At 52.7% G+C, this 17,555-nt stretch overlaps 1 protein-coding gene across 4 annotated transcripts in view; it reads right to left on the bottom strand.

Moving 5' to 3' along the window:
- Positions 1–17,555, bottom strand: part of SSBP3 (single stranded DNA binding protein 3) — a 154,633-nt gene that overhangs the window by 119,422 nt on the left and 17,656 nt on the right. Inside the window, exon 1 of one of the 4 annotated variants that reach the window (XM_045857363.1) lies at positions 8,091–8,277. The exons of the other annotated variants lie outside the window; for them this stretch is intronic. Coding sequence (XP_045713319.1) covers positions 8,091–8,180 — 90 coding nt within the window. The 5' untranslated portion in view covers positions 8,181–8,277. Of the gene's footprint in view, positions 1–8,090; positions 8,278–17,555 lie in introns of those variants that run through there. 4 annotated transcript variants of the gene reach the window in all.

Below are 17,555 nucleotides of genomic sequence, written 5' to 3'. Positions count from 1 at the left end.
ATGCCTGGGTTGCCAGCCAGGTCCACGGCTGGGGGCTTGCGAGAAGCAACCGACTGATGTATCTTTCACACATGGATGCATCTCTCTCCCTCTCCTTCTCCCTCTCCTTCTCCCTCCCTTTCCCTCTAAAAAAAATAAATACAATCTTTTTTGAAAAAAAGAAGTATGTTAAACTTACCTCCTACAGAAGACCTTGAAACTACTCAGATTTAATTCTAATAAAACTTTAGAGGAGTTCTATTTTCCTGGACAAAAAGCATGCTAAGAACCAGCTTTGGAGTCAGACAAACCGAACTTCGAGTCCCAGCACCATCCCTCTCCTTACAGCCGAGTGACACTGCTGAAGTCACTAAACCTCTCAAGAGACTTGAATTCCTTCTGCAGGAAGGGAATATGATCTTATTTATTTACCCACAGGTTCTCATGAGGCTGACTTGAAGCAGCATGCAAAATTCTGATACAGGCGCTGCACACAGGCCAGAGTGTGCCGCCTCCCCCTGGTTGTGAAGGGTTAATCCTACTCTAGATCCACAAGTCAGTCCTTCTCCAAAATGATCTACTTGGGTAAAAAGAAAGGGGGGGCTCCAAAAAAAAGAATGTCATCAACCACTCCAGCCCATAAACCCCTGCCCCTGAGACTCCCCTTCTGAGACACCAGCCGTTTAGGAGTCAGACAAGATCCAGGCAATAAAAGCGGCGACAGAAACCTTACGATCGAGGTCCCTGATGCCCCATTGTCTCTGTAGTCCAATCTGTGCCTCTCACACAAGGTTTCAGGAACATAAAAAAGCATTCAGATAAATGGGTCTTCACTACTGGGATCTTACATAGGGAAAACCATCTAAATCTAAATCAATTAATACGTGCTCAGTCCCACAGGGCCCACCACAGGAACCAACCATTGAAGGGTGAGAGGAGATAGAACGAGGGGCTGAGTCCCGGCCCTCCAGTGCCAGATGGGCCAGAGGAGGCAGCAGAGTCCATGTCAGGAAGCCCCACTTTGACTTCCCAGGCACTGGTACCGAGGCCAAGGCTGCCTCCGCAGCTGACACCTTCCAACACTACTCCTCATTAGTGCTTTCACAAGGCAGTGAAACTTGGATCGTCCATAAAGCAATGTGCTGACACTTCTGAGGGACTTGTGTTTTTAAAGTGCGCAGTGTCTCTATCATATGAGCCAACCATTCCACACGTAAGGATGCTATCACGCCTAAGCACACAAACATTTAGTCACCAAGGTGTCCATGACTATGCTATTCACAACATGAGAAAACTGCAAACAATCTCGATGCTCCATAATTGGGGGACTGGGAGATTATGTGACATCCAAGAAGCAGAATATTTGGTGATCACTGAAAAAGATGGAAAATACCTCATGGCACAGAGGGCAGAGGTTTATGGGTGCCCTCCACCCAACACCAAAACAGGTACTTAAAGGAGAAAGACAGACAGCGCTAGAGGATGGAGATGCTAGGCTATCACCCAGGAAAAGGGACTATTCTTAGACTGCCAACTGGACCCACAGTTGCCCACATCTTGAGTGAGATCAGGCACCAGTTCACAACCCAATCACCTCCCGGCCTGTAATGTTTCTGAAACAGTTTTAGGATTCCTTAACCAGATGAGGTCCTATGGTCAAAATAACTTTGAGAATTACTCTATGTTACACTGTTTACCCACCCCATATTTTACTCTGCACCCCACTTCTGAGACCTACAATGCATCCTGATGCACTGAAAAATCTCAAGAACCCCTACATTAAAGAAACTGCCTAAACCTGCATTTCCCACAGCACCTGGCTGCAGACATTTTACTGGAACACGTCTGGACGTCTCACTGAGCTGGGAATGCTGATAATCCAGAGAGCGCTCTGGATGGGGCTGGGAGGCCTGGGGACCCTGTGCCTCTCATTTCCTGGGGAATCTGCAGTCAAGTCCTCTTCTATTCCTGGGCACAACCTGTCCATCTGGAGCCCAACTGAATGGATCAGAGGGTGAAACTCTGGGAGCCACAGAGGAGAGGGGGAACAGGGGCGGGGGGACTTAAAGATGAGAAGCTCAACAGGCAAGACTCTTGGTATCCCACTCTCCTTAAACCAGTAGACAGCTCCGATTTTTCTGTTTCATTAGTTGGACTTCCATGTAAGACTTCATTTAAAGAAAGGGCTTTCTTGCTAAAAAGAAAAAAAAAGTTAAAAGCCACCAAAGGCTATGTCCTGTAAAGTCACTTCTAACCATTACTGTTGATTTTCTTTAAATCTGTATTTCATGCAGGAAAAAATCCTCTCAAATGGAGAGGCCAAGCCAGGCTTCCTGGAAAAGCAAGGGTTTGAGCTGAACTCACTCCAAAAGAGGCTCCATGGGTTTAAGGCTGGGGATGAACCAGGGAGACTGGCTCTGGGCATGAAGGCGGGAAGTGGGGATGAGCACTGCCAGTGGAGATGAGAGGGGACCGTGCAAGTATGTGGACAGATGAAAGGCATCTTGAACACCAAGGTCAAGAATATCCACGTGGAGGCTGACAGTAAGAAAGCGGCTGATGTTTGAAAAATTATGTGATCAAAACAAGAGAGCCACTAGTTAGGTGACCACGGCAGACCGTTCCTGTGGCTCAGCATGGCAGAAAGACTGAGGTGAAGAAGTGCCACAGTCACCTGTGCTCGTGTCTGACTACAAGGGCACAGGCAGAATTCAAGGTTCAACTTGAACGAGAGCTTCAAACTCAACCTCCAGCTCAGCCTTGGTGTAGGAAGATGCCCGAACATCACTGGACATTCAGGCTTGCCCATCAGTCTGAGACCTCGATCCTGTCCCTCTGGCTGAGACAGGATTCACAAGGACTGCACACCCAACAGCCTGGGCACACACACCCCTCTATCGCTCAGAATACGCCACGTCCAGGGTGTCTAAAAGGGAAGGCGTTTGTCCTTCCTTCTCTATGCTTCTTCCAACTGGAAGGGCTCAATCACTTTTTGGCGATTCGCTGGTCCCGCCATCCGTGCCCCTCTGGCTTACTATCTGGAACTCCAACTGGAGCAGCTCCCCCTCGCCACACACCTCACTGAGATTCTCCAGGGCCTTCCTGAAAGCTGGCAGCCGGCTCTGTCAGACAGGGACGGGGCTTCCGACTGGAATTCAGTTACGCTCTGTACCCACCTTTCCCTAACCTGGAAATCCAAACCACCAGGAAACTCACACATCACTGGCCAACTTCCAGCCCAGTGTGTGACTCCGACAACGAGGAACTCAGCTTGCACGCCATGTTGTTCAACTGTCGATGGCTTACTAGAATACGGTACTGAAAATAATGCTGAACCCGGGGTCTGAAGGAAGAGAGTGATGCGATCAACTTTCAGGGTCTGCCGTGAGCAAGGCACATACGTCTGCGTGTGTGCCAAGCATCCGCCATCCGGCCTGTACTCCATGACTAGCCTTCAGACTGGATGTTTATCTTAGCTTCAATACACACTGGATATGTGGCTTTGGAAAGTCACAAAAGCCACCTACCTGTCTTTTCATCAACAAAATGGAATGAAAGGCCTTGTCTAATGCTCCCCTGGGACTGCTGGAGGGCGACAACAAACCACGTACAGGACACAGTTCTATAAAGTGTCCAGTGCAGGGGATTATTATATTTAAGGGATCACAGTTCCTCTCCACAAGAGTGACCCTGAGGCACTACATGATCCTGAAGCAGCTTCTAGATCAACAAAGAATTAGCACCGACATGGTGGCTGCAAGTGGTGGCAGCACGAGTGAGTCCATTCTAAACTGAGGACGAGCTCAGGGCCCGAGTCTCTGTTCCTGTCACACAGGACAAAGGACCAGTGGGATTGCTGTGTCTTCACTGCGTCTTCACAGCGCTGTGCAATACAAGGCCATGAGCACGCCAGCCCGGAGACCTGTTCGGAGCCGAAGGGCCCATCTGCAAACGGACAGGGCCCACCCCCCCACCCAGCATTGGGGGCATGGGGAAAGAGCAGTGCTATCACAGCCAGAAGGCCACCCAAAGAGGCTGTACCAAATTGGGGCCAAGGTGAAAGGTCGGCAGGCAACCCCAAAGCTATGGCCACTTCTTCCACTGCATTATTTTTATAGCCCACCGGGTCTCCCAATGGGCAAACACTACAGTCCTTGGACAGAAGCTGCAGGTTCTGTAAGACTGAGCTACTCAGAGTCCGGGGTATGTGTGTACACCTGCAATGAGCGTAAGTGCACGGCCAGTGGAGCAGAGACACCGTCCTGAGTCTGGTGTTCGTTCATGTGGGAGAAAGAGCCTGGTGGACATGTGTCCTGAGCACGCTCTGGAAGGCTGTCTCTGAGGAAGCCTCGGTAACTTCAAGCCTTGCTTCAGGACCCACGGGAGGGCCTGCTGGAGCCTTCCTGTGATGTAACACAGGAGCGCAGGGACAGGAGAGTGACACACCCAACTCAGTGTCAGTCTGTCTGCCAATTACTATGTCTTTAGACGCATTTCCCACTCTCCAAGTGTTCCCTCTTCTATAAAGGGAAGACTAAAATCACCCCACAGAACTGATGAGAGAACCATCAATAATAATTACTAATATCAAGAGATAAGACACAATAATGAACACGACTACTGTTCACAGGGGCTGTGCGCGTGCCAGTGCTATGCTGGGCACTCTGCCCACGTTTTATCTAATCCTGTCTAAGTCCCACAGGCTCCTGGCCTCCCAAACAAGGACAGTTGGGGCGGGGCAGGGAAGTCTGCCTTAAGATTGAATACCTTCTACTTTGCAACCACAGCCTGGTCAAGTTGCTGGGGCTAACAGTTCCCCACACACAAAGCATGTCTGAACAACCCCCAAAGGGCAAACTACATCTCAGTTCATGGACATGGGTTATTCTCATTTTACAGATAAAGAAACTGAGGTGGAAGTAGGGAGGGAACTCTGCAACTCACCCAACTAGTGACTAGTGGGTCACACCACTAGTTAATAAGCATCCATCCCCCTAAAGCCAGACCTGGGTCCCGGCAGGCAAGGCAGTGACTCAAGTGGCCGCGTGCGTGTGTGCCCTCTGGATGCTGGTGGTGTCTGAACACGGGACCTTCCATGTGCTTGAGTCTGGAAAAGTTCCTTAATTTCCCCATGGCCCCATTTTTCAACTGGAAAACAGGATACTACCTGCCTCACAGGGTCGGTTATAGGAATTAAATTACTTCACATATGCCAACCACTTGGACCAAAGCCTGGCACAGACTAAAAGCCCAAGAAAGACTAGCTGCTATATCACTGTACATTGTCCACAATCCTCGAAGACAAAGATCTACATGTCCTTCCCCTCCACTCTCTCTTTCTCTGCCTTCTTTGAGGTCCAGCAACAACACCCCCTCCAGGAAGCCCTCCCATCCTCTAAAAAGCAGCCAGCAACTGCCCTCTCTGGGCTCCCTCCAGATTCTTCCTATGTTCCCCTCTCAGCATGAACCGTGAGCTGCCACTCAGTTGTCAACTGAGTTGTCAACTCAGTTGTCATCAGACAGTGGTCTGTCTGATGGTCTGAATAACAATCAACTTGACCCTCACCTAGCTTTGTAACCCCTCAGCCAGCGCCACGCCTCTGGCAGGTCCCAGATGACATTCCATAAATGGTAACAGAGTCACTGACAACCCCTCACCTGCAGGTTCCCAATGCTTCCCACACCAGCAACGTCTGAGAGTTCAGGGGTGTCAGGCACGGTGCTAAGCACTGTACACCTGCACCGCTGATTTACACCTGTACCCTGACCCTTGTTTTATGGATGGGTAAACTGAGGCTCAGAGGGGCCAAGTGATTAACCCAAGGCCACAGAACTGGAGAACAGCTGAGCCAGGTCAAGAGCAAGGTCTACCTCATCCCAGTAGACCTTACTGCCCAGTGATCCTCTACTTTGTGCTCTCCGTCCTCCTCCATTTTTTGGTATGCATGGGGTAATGGAGTCGGGGAGGCATCTCTTTGCACAAAGCAAGCTGTCCCTACACATCGCTTCCCCATTACTGGGACAATTAATAGCAAACCAATGGGCCTATGCACCGGATGACTCTGATGTGCCCAGGCCCTCCTCCCAGTGTCACCAGCACTAACCCACTGACACAGACAATGAAATGCCACTTGACTGACTGACAGCCTGGCTTCCACCTTCTTCCCTCTTCCCCTCAAGGGCCCCCAGAACCAACAGGGGAAGTTGGTTGCTAATGGCAACGGCCTTGGGAGCAAGGTGAGACCTATTAGCCCACTGCTGAGGGCTGGAGGGAAATTTTCAACAGCCTCTGGGGCCCCTTTCCTGTCAATCAAGGCAGCCTCTACCCTGCCTGGGCCTCAGTTTCCTCTTCTGTAAGTAGCGGACGCTGCCTTTCCGTGGTTCCAGTTACAGAGCTGAGAAGGGTTAAGGGAACCCAGTGCACAGGCCTCTGGAGGGTGCCCTGGATGGGCGCAGGTGTCAGCAAGTGTTGTTTTTAAAAACTAGGGATGTCCCTCAGCACCCCAGCTCGGCCGACCCCACCCCCCACCTACTTATACCCAGAGCCACATGTGTCGGTGTCTGAGTTGAGGCCCTGGGCTGAGCCCGTTTGAGGCTGCGTGTGATTCGGGGCCACCGGAACCAGGGCTGCGTGAATTACTTCCATCCCGTCACCCCTTCCAGACTGTAAGCCCACTTGGACAGGGGAGGCAGGCCCCTACTGATGCTTCCCCTAGAACCAGCGTCCAGGAAGTTCACAAGCTGACTGAAAGGCTCAAAGAGCCACGAGCATGGGACTGGAAGCCTGTCTCTGAGGAGAGCCCAGCCGTCCGAGCAGCTTCCTGGGAGCGGTGTGCAGAGGCGGGAGGGCGGGAACATGCACAGGGGCCAGGTAGTGGGCAGCACACAGGGTGCCGTGGGTCAGCGACCAGAGCAGCCGGGGGGCTGGCGGGCGTGAGACCTTGGCTCCGACGGCTGAGGGGGCACGGCTGAGGGGGCATGAGCTCTGGGGAGACGGCCCTGTGAGAAAACACCCTGGGAAAGCTGGTTCCCCGTATGACCTTGGTCATTAATCCCCCCAGCAAGCCACAGAGGGCAGAGACAAGGCTCCCTCAGGCACCACTGGCCCACCTCCTCCCACCTGCAAGTTCTTGACCTGTCCAGGTCTTTCTGGGATTACCAATGCCAAAGATCTAACACTTTCCAGAATGAAATTTGCTCACGAACCACCTTCAACCAGCCCATGACGGATGCTCTCATTCCCCTCATTTCCCAGAAGTTGCGGCTCAGAGAAATGAAGCAGCCAGTGAAGCCTGTGCCCCGTGGAGCAGCAACCCCCTCCTCCCTCCGTCCCCCACCCCGCCTCGCAGTGCGGTGTGGGGCAAACACACGCTCCCCTCCGGCCACCCGCCAAGGGATAGTGGCACCCAGCCCTGGCCCCCAGGAACCCCGAGAGTGAGCTGCAGCTGCTGTGTAAAACAGTAACACCACCCAATCCAACTGGGGGTGCCTGGGGGACTAACTGGCTGCTAGGGCCTGGACCTGCTTGCTTTCAAGGGTTTTCAGTCCTCATGTTGCCACAGGACCATGACCTACGCCTAAGCACAAAGACCTGGTATGGGGGTGGGGGGCAGGAGAGCACCCCCCCGGGAAGATGTCAATGAAGCAGCCCCCCACCACCTGGGGGAACTGGAGGAGTTTTACCAAACAACACATAGTCTTGTCCTGGGACAAGATAAACAGGGTGGTGGCTACAGAACAGGCCCTTTCAGATCAGCCACTGGTGCTCCCCACTAGCTTTCAGCCAGGGGGTTCTCCCCCATCAGCAGGTGAAGAATCCAGGTCCTGCTTGTCCCTGTGCCCCAGACGTTGGGCAGAACCCTGCAGTCAGAGCCCGGAGGGCTCACTGTGCTCAGCATTATTCCAGTAGTCACTACAGAGTATCTGACTGGAGTCTGACAGGCAGCCTGACCAAGGAAAGTCACCACCACTTTACAGATGGGGAAACTGAGGCTCAGGCAGGGACTCTCAATGACATGGACTCACTAAACAGAAAAGCCCACAGTGGATGACAAACCACTGGGTAGTGTTTATTCTATCTGGGGGGTCACACCGATGTGTGTGTCACTTACTGGTTTAGCAGAGACATGTGGTGGGCCCACCAGACAGTGATGTTTGGGGTGTGCAGTAGACGGAGACCCTCTGAGCTCAGGCGCTGGCATCTCCGCCTCACCTCCTTGGGACTCCCATCTTGACACCTGGTTGCTGCTGCTGAAGGACACCCTGCCACCAGTCCCCTTTCGTTTCCAGAGGTGCCCCCAACTCTAACGAATCTCCCCGTGTCGAGCTGTGGGCCACAGGAAGCAAGCCCAGACCACCAGTGCACGGAGGCTCCAGCCGCAGCCTCCCTCCAGAAGCCTCCAGTCTCCAGGAGCAAAAGATGATGGGCAAGCACTTCAGAGCTCACACAAGAAACTGTTTTTCATAAAGCACCAGCTCGTAAAGGGGGATGCACAGCCAGAGGCCTTCCTTTGGACTTTATCTTGACTTGACAGGCGGCTGCGGTGGCCCTGCCTGCAATTGGAATCCAGGCCGTAAAACCCTGTCCACTGGGCCACGGGGGCAAGGCCAACGCTGCGCCATCAGAGGGGGCACAGGTGGTGCTGACAAGGCTCAGGGACTGACGGGAAGGGGGGGAAGGGGGACGGAGGAGGGAACAGGAAAGGATCTCGGGGAGGAGAGAGGGAGGAAAGAGCCTTTGTGCTGCCCTCCCTTCCCCCACCACAATCCCCAGGAGCAACAACAATCAGTTATGCAAATAGTGACCCCTCCCCCAGCCCTAGCCATCCACCACTCCTGGCCCCTCCTCCTCCCCCTGGGTCTCTAGGGCTCCGTCTCGGGTGTCTCCCTCTTTTCTCTCTGTCCCTCCCTCCTCCCAATCCTCCCTCCCTCCTCCCAATCCTCCCTCCCTCCCCCACCCCTCCCTCTCCTTCACAGGCGCAGGGGCGGAGGCCTTGTCCGTTCAGAAGCCTGCCCCTATCCCCCTCCCATGCCCCCCCCTCAAGGTCTGTGGTCTTTTGAAATTAATTTTACCCCAATTTTACCGACGTCAGCTTCTTAAACCATTACATGTTTCTCACTTTGGGGCCAGGGAGAGAGTTCACACTGGAAAGATGCAGCCCTTAAAGCTTCACAATAACTGAACACACCACCCGCTTCCATTTCATTTTGCTAAGTCTCTCAACGAAATATAAGAATCTGAAGGAAAAACTGGCTTCGAGGCAGCGCCTTGGACCTGTGGTCAGGCTAGACCCCTGCAGTCCACACGGCAACTTCCCGCAGCTGGGAGTGAGGTAGGGTAGTCCTTACTGCCCCCCACAAAGACACACTCTTCTTTTTTCAAGAGATAAATACTTCTGATTGTTTCAGTTTCAAATTACCATCAGCCATCTAAATTGGGGATCCCACGGCCTCCAGCACTGGTACATCGGGGTGGATATTCAAAGCAGCCCTCACCTACAAAGGGAGATGCAAATCCACCCTGCAAACCTGGACCCTGGCAGCACCCACTGCGGCCACCATCCATCCCAAGAGCCCCATCCCTACCAGGGACCAGGAGTGTGTCCTCGGTCACCCGAAACCCAGAGATGGCAAATGATGACCATGACAATGACAGGCATCTGCGGGCACATGCAGAACCTGGCGCCCAGTATATCTCCACTTAAGCTTTTGCCAGCTTTGAAATAAAAAACTGAAAAAAGACAAAGCCTGAATGTTTCCCATGAGCCCTATCTACAGACGGATAGACTTCTCTCACCCCTGGGCACACAGGCCCCTAAGCGAGGACATTTCAAACATGCCGCTCTGGGAACGCCAGAGAGCCCGCCACAGGGGTTACTTTGAAAGACTCAAAAAATGGTTGTGGGGCCCCAGGCCTCCCCTGGCCCCATGACTGTGTCCTCATCAGCTGAAAGTGCACCCTCTTTCCCCTGGAATGAATTCCCCACTCCAAAACCAAAAACCAAAAACCACTGTGGGCCTTGGCTTTTCCCCACAAGGGCTGCTCCAAGGCCTTGCCTGATAAGCCCTCAAAGTCCCCCTGCAAACCCAGCAAGGGCCAGGGTGCTCCTACCAGTCAGCCTCCAGCAGTGCATTTGCTGAGTGCTTACTGTATACAGGGCACTGTCCTGCATTCTTCTCTCTTAATCCTGAGAAGTGAGCCTTTGACACTGTTGTGTTTTTTACAGATAAGGAAACTAAGGCTCAGAGGGTCTGAGGAAACATGAGGGTCACACAGGGACACTCAAGACGGGCAGTGCCATCCCCCACATCAGAACAGAGTCCCCAGTCTGCTGGAACATTTCCAGCAGTAAACAGCTATGAGACAAATTTTACAAATCCACTGTCCTTAATGGTACAATGGGTCCCTGTGGCTTCAGAAAAAACCCTAGAGAGGGAATCATACATAAACTTGAAAAGTCTATCTCAAACAACTTGGAGAGTGCTGGTGACATGTGCGGAGAGAGGGGTTAGATTATGAAGTGGCTTTGGGTGACAGCATTTAAGACACTGATGTCAAAAATGCTTACAAAGACATAGAATAGAAATTTTATGCAAGTTGAGAGCAGAATATACTACTTCTAAATTTACATGTTTTCAGGAACATAAGGCTTTAAGCATGTGTATTAAAATCAGTAACAAATATTTTAAGACACTCAGGCAACAGTGAGGCTACATGGACGGACCACAGTTTGGTTCTGCCTCAACAACTCCGCCCGCTTGCACCGAACCTCTGCTGGACCTGGCGGTCCTCTCAGCTCTGATGTGACGTGCCCGCCACATGACCCCAGGAAGCACACGACCTCAGACCTCTGGACATCCAGTTAGAGACCAGGCACGGAGGGCCCATTTTCATCATGGAAAACGGAATCAAGCCTGCCCTTTCCATATTTCTCAGCATGCTGAGTTAATGGGCAGGTTCTTCACAAATGTTTGGTTTTTCTCCCCCAATCTTTGCTTAACCCCCAAGCGACTGCTAATGTTCGCTCAGAGACGGTTAGACCACTGTGGAACAGGAGGGGTTGCCCTGCACTCAGAAGTGCGGGTCTGCCTCTCTCGCAGTTCAGCTCGTCCCTACTTCTAGGTGTCACACACAGAACTCACGACCAAGAAGGGCCCTGAACCACTGGGAGCAGAGGAGTGGCTTGGATGGAACGCCCAGAGCCCTTCACCAGAAAAGGGTCCGTCCCTCCCCCTGCCAGCCCCTCGGACCAGAGCAGCAGGCCCCCCAACAACACTCTCCCTCTGACGGGGCTGCCAACAGCCAGCGCCAAACTTTAAAACCAACCACCACCTTTGGGGGCTGGGGCCCCTGTCTGGTTCCTTTCAGTCCGTGTGCTGACAGCCAGGCCAGGACCTACCAGCTACTTTTGTTTCAAGGGGAGCAGAGAAGGCAGGGGCCTCTGCGGACGCTGGAGGCTCGAGTTAAGTTTCGCTGGTGAGTGGCGGGGGCACAAAGGAAGGAACCGCTGGGGGAGGGGAGGCCACAGAGGCGGAGGGCTGGGACAAAGGGGACAAGAGACAAAGGGACAGGAAAAGGGAGCCGCTTTCTCCTCTGAGGAAGAAAGTTTCCTTTTACCCTAAGGTTTCGCTCACACCCCTGGGCAAGAAGCGCGCATTACACGTTTCAGGAGATGGCTTTAGGTGTCCCGACACCCCTGCCACCTCGGCTGCACGATGGTTCGCCTCACCCCTCCTCCTTCCTGTCCAGGCCCCCTCCTCAGCCCACTTGTTAGATGGGCTGCCTCTCTCCAACCTGATCTGCCACCCTGAAGAAAGACAAAGAATTATTTATTAGGAGAGAAGAAAACCCCTCAAAGTGTCAGCCAGTGACAGACATGACACTTTCCACAAAGCAGGAAGGAGAGAGAAGTGAGGAGCCGGGCGGGGGCGGGGGCGGTCGCCGTCACCGTCACCACACACAACAGGCCTCAGGTACTCCCTAAACCCTACCTGCTCGGCTCTTTGGATTTCTCCCCTGTAGGACCACTGCCTACCCCACCAGGGGGTTGTGATGACGAATCTACACTGAAGGTGAGCGTGCCCAGCAGCAGGACGAGGTCTGCAATAAGGACGGCAAAATCTGCAACATGAGCGAGGTCAGACCAGAAAGACCTTGAACGTCTGGCTCACAGTCTGGGGCCTCTGTCCCACAGTCAGGGGAACCTCAGCGCTGTCTTCAGGGCAGATTCTGAATTGTCTTATTTTGGTTTTGGTCTGATTTTGGTGAGGGAGAGAGACATGATGCAATCAGTTTTACACTGACAAAGCCAATCTGGCACCCGTCCGCAGGCCCAAGCCAACCAAGGGGCAGTTTAAGGGTGAGGCTGGGAGGCTGGCTGCCACCACCCCCAGGGACAGCAGGAGAACGGCAGAAGCCACAAAGCTTGGCTCCCTCCCTCCCTGCTGCCACCCGTGCCCCTGCCCACACCGGAGTCCTGTCCTGGACACCACTCCTTTCACCCACAGAGCCACGTGGCTCCAGTGGGCCCGGCGCAGCCCAGGGCAGCATGGCCCCTGCCCTTCCAGCAGGGCATCATCCAACTGTTCGAAGTCCTTCATGCCCGCTGTTTTAAAAAGGCAACATTTTTATTGAGCACCAACTGTATGCCAGGTGCTGGGGCTCACTCATTTGTTAGGGCCCCGAGAGAGGCATTCTGGTCTCTCAATGGAGGCTTGAAGAATGGTAAAAAGCCTGTCTCCAGAGGAGGAAAAAAATGAAACCGGGCCAACCAAACCGGAAAGACGAGAGCTGCTCCAGGCTCCTCCCTCCTGTGGGGTCTGGCTTGGGTGGCCACGCTGGTGGTGGTCATGGTGGTGGCCGTGGCCCCTGCCTGCATTAGGTCAGGGGCGGACCCTTCCCCAGAGCAGCAAACGCCACTGTTTCAGAGGGGAGTGACCCTTTCTGTGGCCTGGGCAGGCTAAGTCACACCTCCCCTCCCACTTCTCTTCCTTTCCCTAGGACAGCAGCCCCTCCCCCTCGTTCCTCCTCGCCCCGGCCCAAAGCTGGAGTCCAGATTAGACCCTGGAGAGGACCCTAGCAACTGGCCTGCCAAATAACGAAACCAAGAATCAGGCCACAGTTGGCTCTGGATTAGAACCAGTCTCTCGGCTGCATGCAGTGACAGCTTCTGTCCTCTGTCCTGAAAAGAATGCTGGTGTGACACACGCTCAGAATTAAAAACATCTTCAAAAAGAAAAAAGGAAGAGGGAAGGAAGCCATCTGTATCTCAAGTCTGCAAGGCAGCTCTGGATGGGGCCAACACCAGCTTCCTGAGAAAGTGCGGCCCAGAGCAGCCCCAGCCTGTGACCCCAGCCCACACCAGGGAAGGGATACTCCAGGACCAACTTGCTGGCTCAACGGAAAAAATGGCGCTGTGGCGGGCACCTGTGCCTTGGAGGTGGCCAGGCCGTGGCCAGGAAGTAGCCAAGGCCTGGCCGCAATGCCCAACCCCCAACCGTAAGGAGGGGGATTTGTATTTTTGGTAAAACCTCGGAAAACTAGCTCCGGTCTGAACACAAGCCCCTTCAAGGTTCCCTAAACTAGACAGCCTTCATTGTTTTATTTTATGTTCCTCTGGATGCACGTTCCCAATAACCCATTTTTTTAAATTTTTTTACTAGAATAAGCTGGACAAGAACATTTTTGTTCCAACTCCTCTGTCCTGAAGATGCAGTCACTGCCTTCTCCAAACTAACTCTCCGCCATACCTTTACCAGGCCCCAGACAGCCACACGCCAACACTGGAACCTCGAAGGTACCTTAACCACCACTTCACACAGAAGGAAGTGGGTACACAGTTAACTTCAGGCAATTTGTCCAGAAAACACCGAGCCGGTGGTGCGGCATCAGGGCCAGGGCCGGCCTGGGCAAGAGTAACCTCACTGGTCCTCAAGTCCCAGCAGCAGTGACCAGGGAGCAGGGGCAGGAATGCATTCCAGCACCCTCCTGGGGGAGGCACCCAGCTGAACCTGCAGGATGTGTCTTCCACTTAAAGATGCACAATTAGCATCTTGAACACAGAAACCCCACTTAAAGGGGAAGAACTGTCTTTCGGGTCTGTAAGGGCAAAGACTGTGCTGGTGTCCCCCTGTCTGCAGCCACACCTTAGAGACATCAACTACTTGATAAGTGATGGGATGAATATCTGAGAAAGCCAGGTATCTGTTCTGACCCCCTCAGTGGATTTTTGATAAAACATTCTCCCATTAGGACTGTACTGACAGGAAGTGGGGATTTAAAGGAAGTGAGCATTTATTTCAAGCCCCTGGAAAAGCCTGAATGACCAGCTTAGAACTAAAGAAGTCCCTCGGCTGGGGTGTGGCTGGACCTGCCCGAGGAGCAGATAAGAGCTACTCACAATGAGAAACCACCTCCACCAGCAACCCCCTCCAGTCTTGTTTATCCTCCTCAGCTAAGCAAACAGGAGTCTTCTCAGATAATGCAAGGGTCAACTGTAGACTGGTGTGGCCTGATAATATCACCACCAACCCTGAATTACAGGGGTCAAATCATAAAACATTCCTGCCCGGGTAAGCGGGAGAGTTAGAGGAATCAGAAGCAGCTAATTCCCATAATCGTAGGTTCACACTCCACTACGACACCAGCTGGGTGGCTGTTCAGGACTCCAGACCACAGCCCTGCCCACCCGTTCCCCAAACCCCTTTACAAGAGGTGAACACTGGCAAGAGAAGAGTCACGGGGCTTCCAGCCTGGGCAGCCTCATTAGTTGGCAAAAGGCTGGGCTAACTGAACACTGAGCATTTTTGCACACATCTCTGAGGACACGTCACATCTCAAGTTACATTCATATGTAACTTTTTTCAGACCTAGTTCAGAAAAGAAAGGTGAATGCCAATGCCAGGCTCAAGCCAAGCAGCCAAACTTGGCCTTGTTCTGAGGGATAAAGGCTTCAGGGAGCCGTTCAAATGCACAGACATGGCCCTGGCAGGTAGGCAGTCTCCTGTACTTCCTGATCAATCCTTCAGCCCACAAATATGAACTGGGTATCCACCAGGTATCAGGCCCTTACTTTACAGAGGGAAGTGCTCCCAACAAGGGGGACAGCCTGTGCAAAGGCTCTGAGGTGGGGAGGCTGGCCCTTTCTTTCCCATTGCTGTAGCCTGGCAACAAGGCTGCTATCAGAATCTCACAATTCACTTCACCCTAACTACAAAAATACACAGTGGTAATTTCTGTTTCAAAACATCCCAAAATTCTCCCAAGTATTTTTTTCTAATGCACCAAGTCCACTACCTTCTCACCTTTCCCTGCTGACCACCTTTCCATTTTTGCAGTGGTTGCCCAGAAGCAGTAGCTTCTGATTCCTGAACAGCTCACACAGGCCTCCAGTTTAGGACACACCCTAGCTCCCTGCTGGCCAATGGTTGTTCCAGCGGCCTGCCCGTGTCTCCAGAGCAGGCCTGGGACAGGGACAGGGGGAGGACACGTTTCCTACGCAAAAGAAACGAGCAAACCGGACCTGCCGTGGGCAGCATAGGCCAGGAAGGACGTAGAAGTCATCCTGAGTGCGGGGAGTCCTTGCTCATCCCTAGACGAGACCCCGGCAACAGAAGGCCCTCCTCCGTCCAGGGAAGGGAAAGATCCTTCAGGGGCAGGGGGCGGGGGTCGGAATGCTGACTCACTGGCCCTCTTCAAGGTGTGCACTGGGGACCACCAGCACTTCCAACCTCAGAGCACTTGGTTCCCTTGGTGGACTCTGTCCTCACCCCCAATCCCCACCAAAAACAGACTTCAGGAAGAAAATGAATCAAGTTTTACAAGCTTCCCTATTTACCCAGGGCTGCAAATCTATCAGTGGGGAAGCTTTTAAAATAAACTCTCTCCAAGCGCTGTCACTTCCTTTCTTCTATGTGCCTCGGCCACCAACTCACACTCTCTCTCCCTCTCTCACTCTCTCTCACTCACTCTCTCTCTTTCCCTCTCCGCCCCCCCCTCCCCCGGGTTTCTTTAACCTTAGCTGTGGATCCTGAGTCTGAAAGAAGAATTCCAAATTGAGGACATACATCAATCCACCACTTATAAATACTTCCTGGTTTTCACTCTGCTCTTCTCAGACACTCATGCATCTGAACATACCCCAACAGAGCGCCCTCAGCAGGTACTTGGCCCGAGAACACTAGCAGCCTCTCCTGTGTCATTCTGGAAATATTTACTGGGCACCTTTCTAGGGTGCTCTGCAACATTACCTCAAAACCGTACTGCCAGCTGAATGCAATCTCCTCCTCACAGATGAGGACACCGAAGCGCAGAACCAAGCAGCACTGGTTACACTGCGAGTAAAGGGCCTAGAGGGGATCCAACACAGGCGGCCTCACCTTGTTCTTTGTACCCTAGCTCCCCAGCACCCCATGTATACCAGACACAAAAAGCAAAGTTGCTGAAAGAAAGAAAGACAAGAAAGAAAAGGAAGAAAGAAACTAACTTATGGATCACCAGCCAGTGTAATATTAAATCCTGAAAGCTAAAGGTTATTTTAACTCCTTCTTCCCGAAAGGATCACGGAAAACACAAGCAGCAGCAGAATGCACAGCCTGTGCCTGAGCACCCACAGTGCAGTTGGGGTGGCTCCTGGAGGCACAGGGGTTGGGGCAGCTTTCCCCAAGACGAGGCTGCGCCCAATGGCTTTGTAGGGAGCCAGTCAGCGGCCTAGAGTTAGTCTCTCAACCTCTTGCTGCCCACAGGACTCTGAATAAAGAGAAGTGAGGACTGGGTGGCCTTCCTGTAGCAGCCCCGGGCCTCTGCTAAGGCCCTCCAGATAAAATGACCCATGTACACAGGGCCTTCGAGCTCAGAACTGAACCTGTCGTGAACTGGGGAGGAAGACGAAGTGACAGGAGGCCCCTTCTGGCCGATGAGGAGACCCCTGCTGTGTGCTGAGGCCAGTGCCCGGATGGACGCAGCCCAGATTCTCTCACCCCCAGCTCCAAGGGTACTCCTTATAACCCATGTTCCCATGTCCCCAGGGGCAACGCCATGGCATCCTGCAGAAACACAAAAAGGAAAAACACTTGCTCCATTTCCAATTGGCCTAACCTATTCATCGCAACTTCTCTGGCTGGCTTTCTGTACCTCCAAATCCATGAGCTGGCCCTACTTTTTGATCCCATCTTCCTCCCAAACCAGACGCCCCTCTCCTCTGTCCACCCCCAACTACCTATAAAATCCCCTTGTTTCCACAGAATGTCTGCACCCCTCCTTTCCCAACACCCCACACCTAGGACCTTGCTTCCCCATCCCTAGCTCTTCACTTTGTTCAGTCCTAAAGCAGAGGCAGTAAGAACTTTCATTCCATCTGTCCTTCTAACCGGACTGCCACGAGAATAAGAAAATATTTTAGTAAAAGTTGGATATTATTATTCAGCTGCACTAGTGTCTGGGGGCCCACCACGCTTCATATACAGGGGTGGGCAAAACTGGTTTACAGTTGTAAAATAAATAATACAAAAATCACAAAACAACGACGTAAGAATAAACTGTGTTATCCGTGCACTTACGACTTTAACCCTGTCTGGCC

The sequence above is a fragment of the Phyllostomus hastatus genome, unplaced genomic scaffold (genome assembly GCF_019186645.2).
Source record: "Phyllostomus hastatus isolate PE091 unplaced genomic scaffold, TTU_PhHast_1.1 phas_contig_147, whole genome shotgun sequence".
Taxonomy (NCBI): domain Eukaryota; kingdom Metazoa; phylum Chordata; class Mammalia; order Chiroptera; family Phyllostomidae; genus Phyllostomus; species Phyllostomus hastatus.
This window is presented reverse-complemented; position numbering and strand designations above follow the sequence as displayed.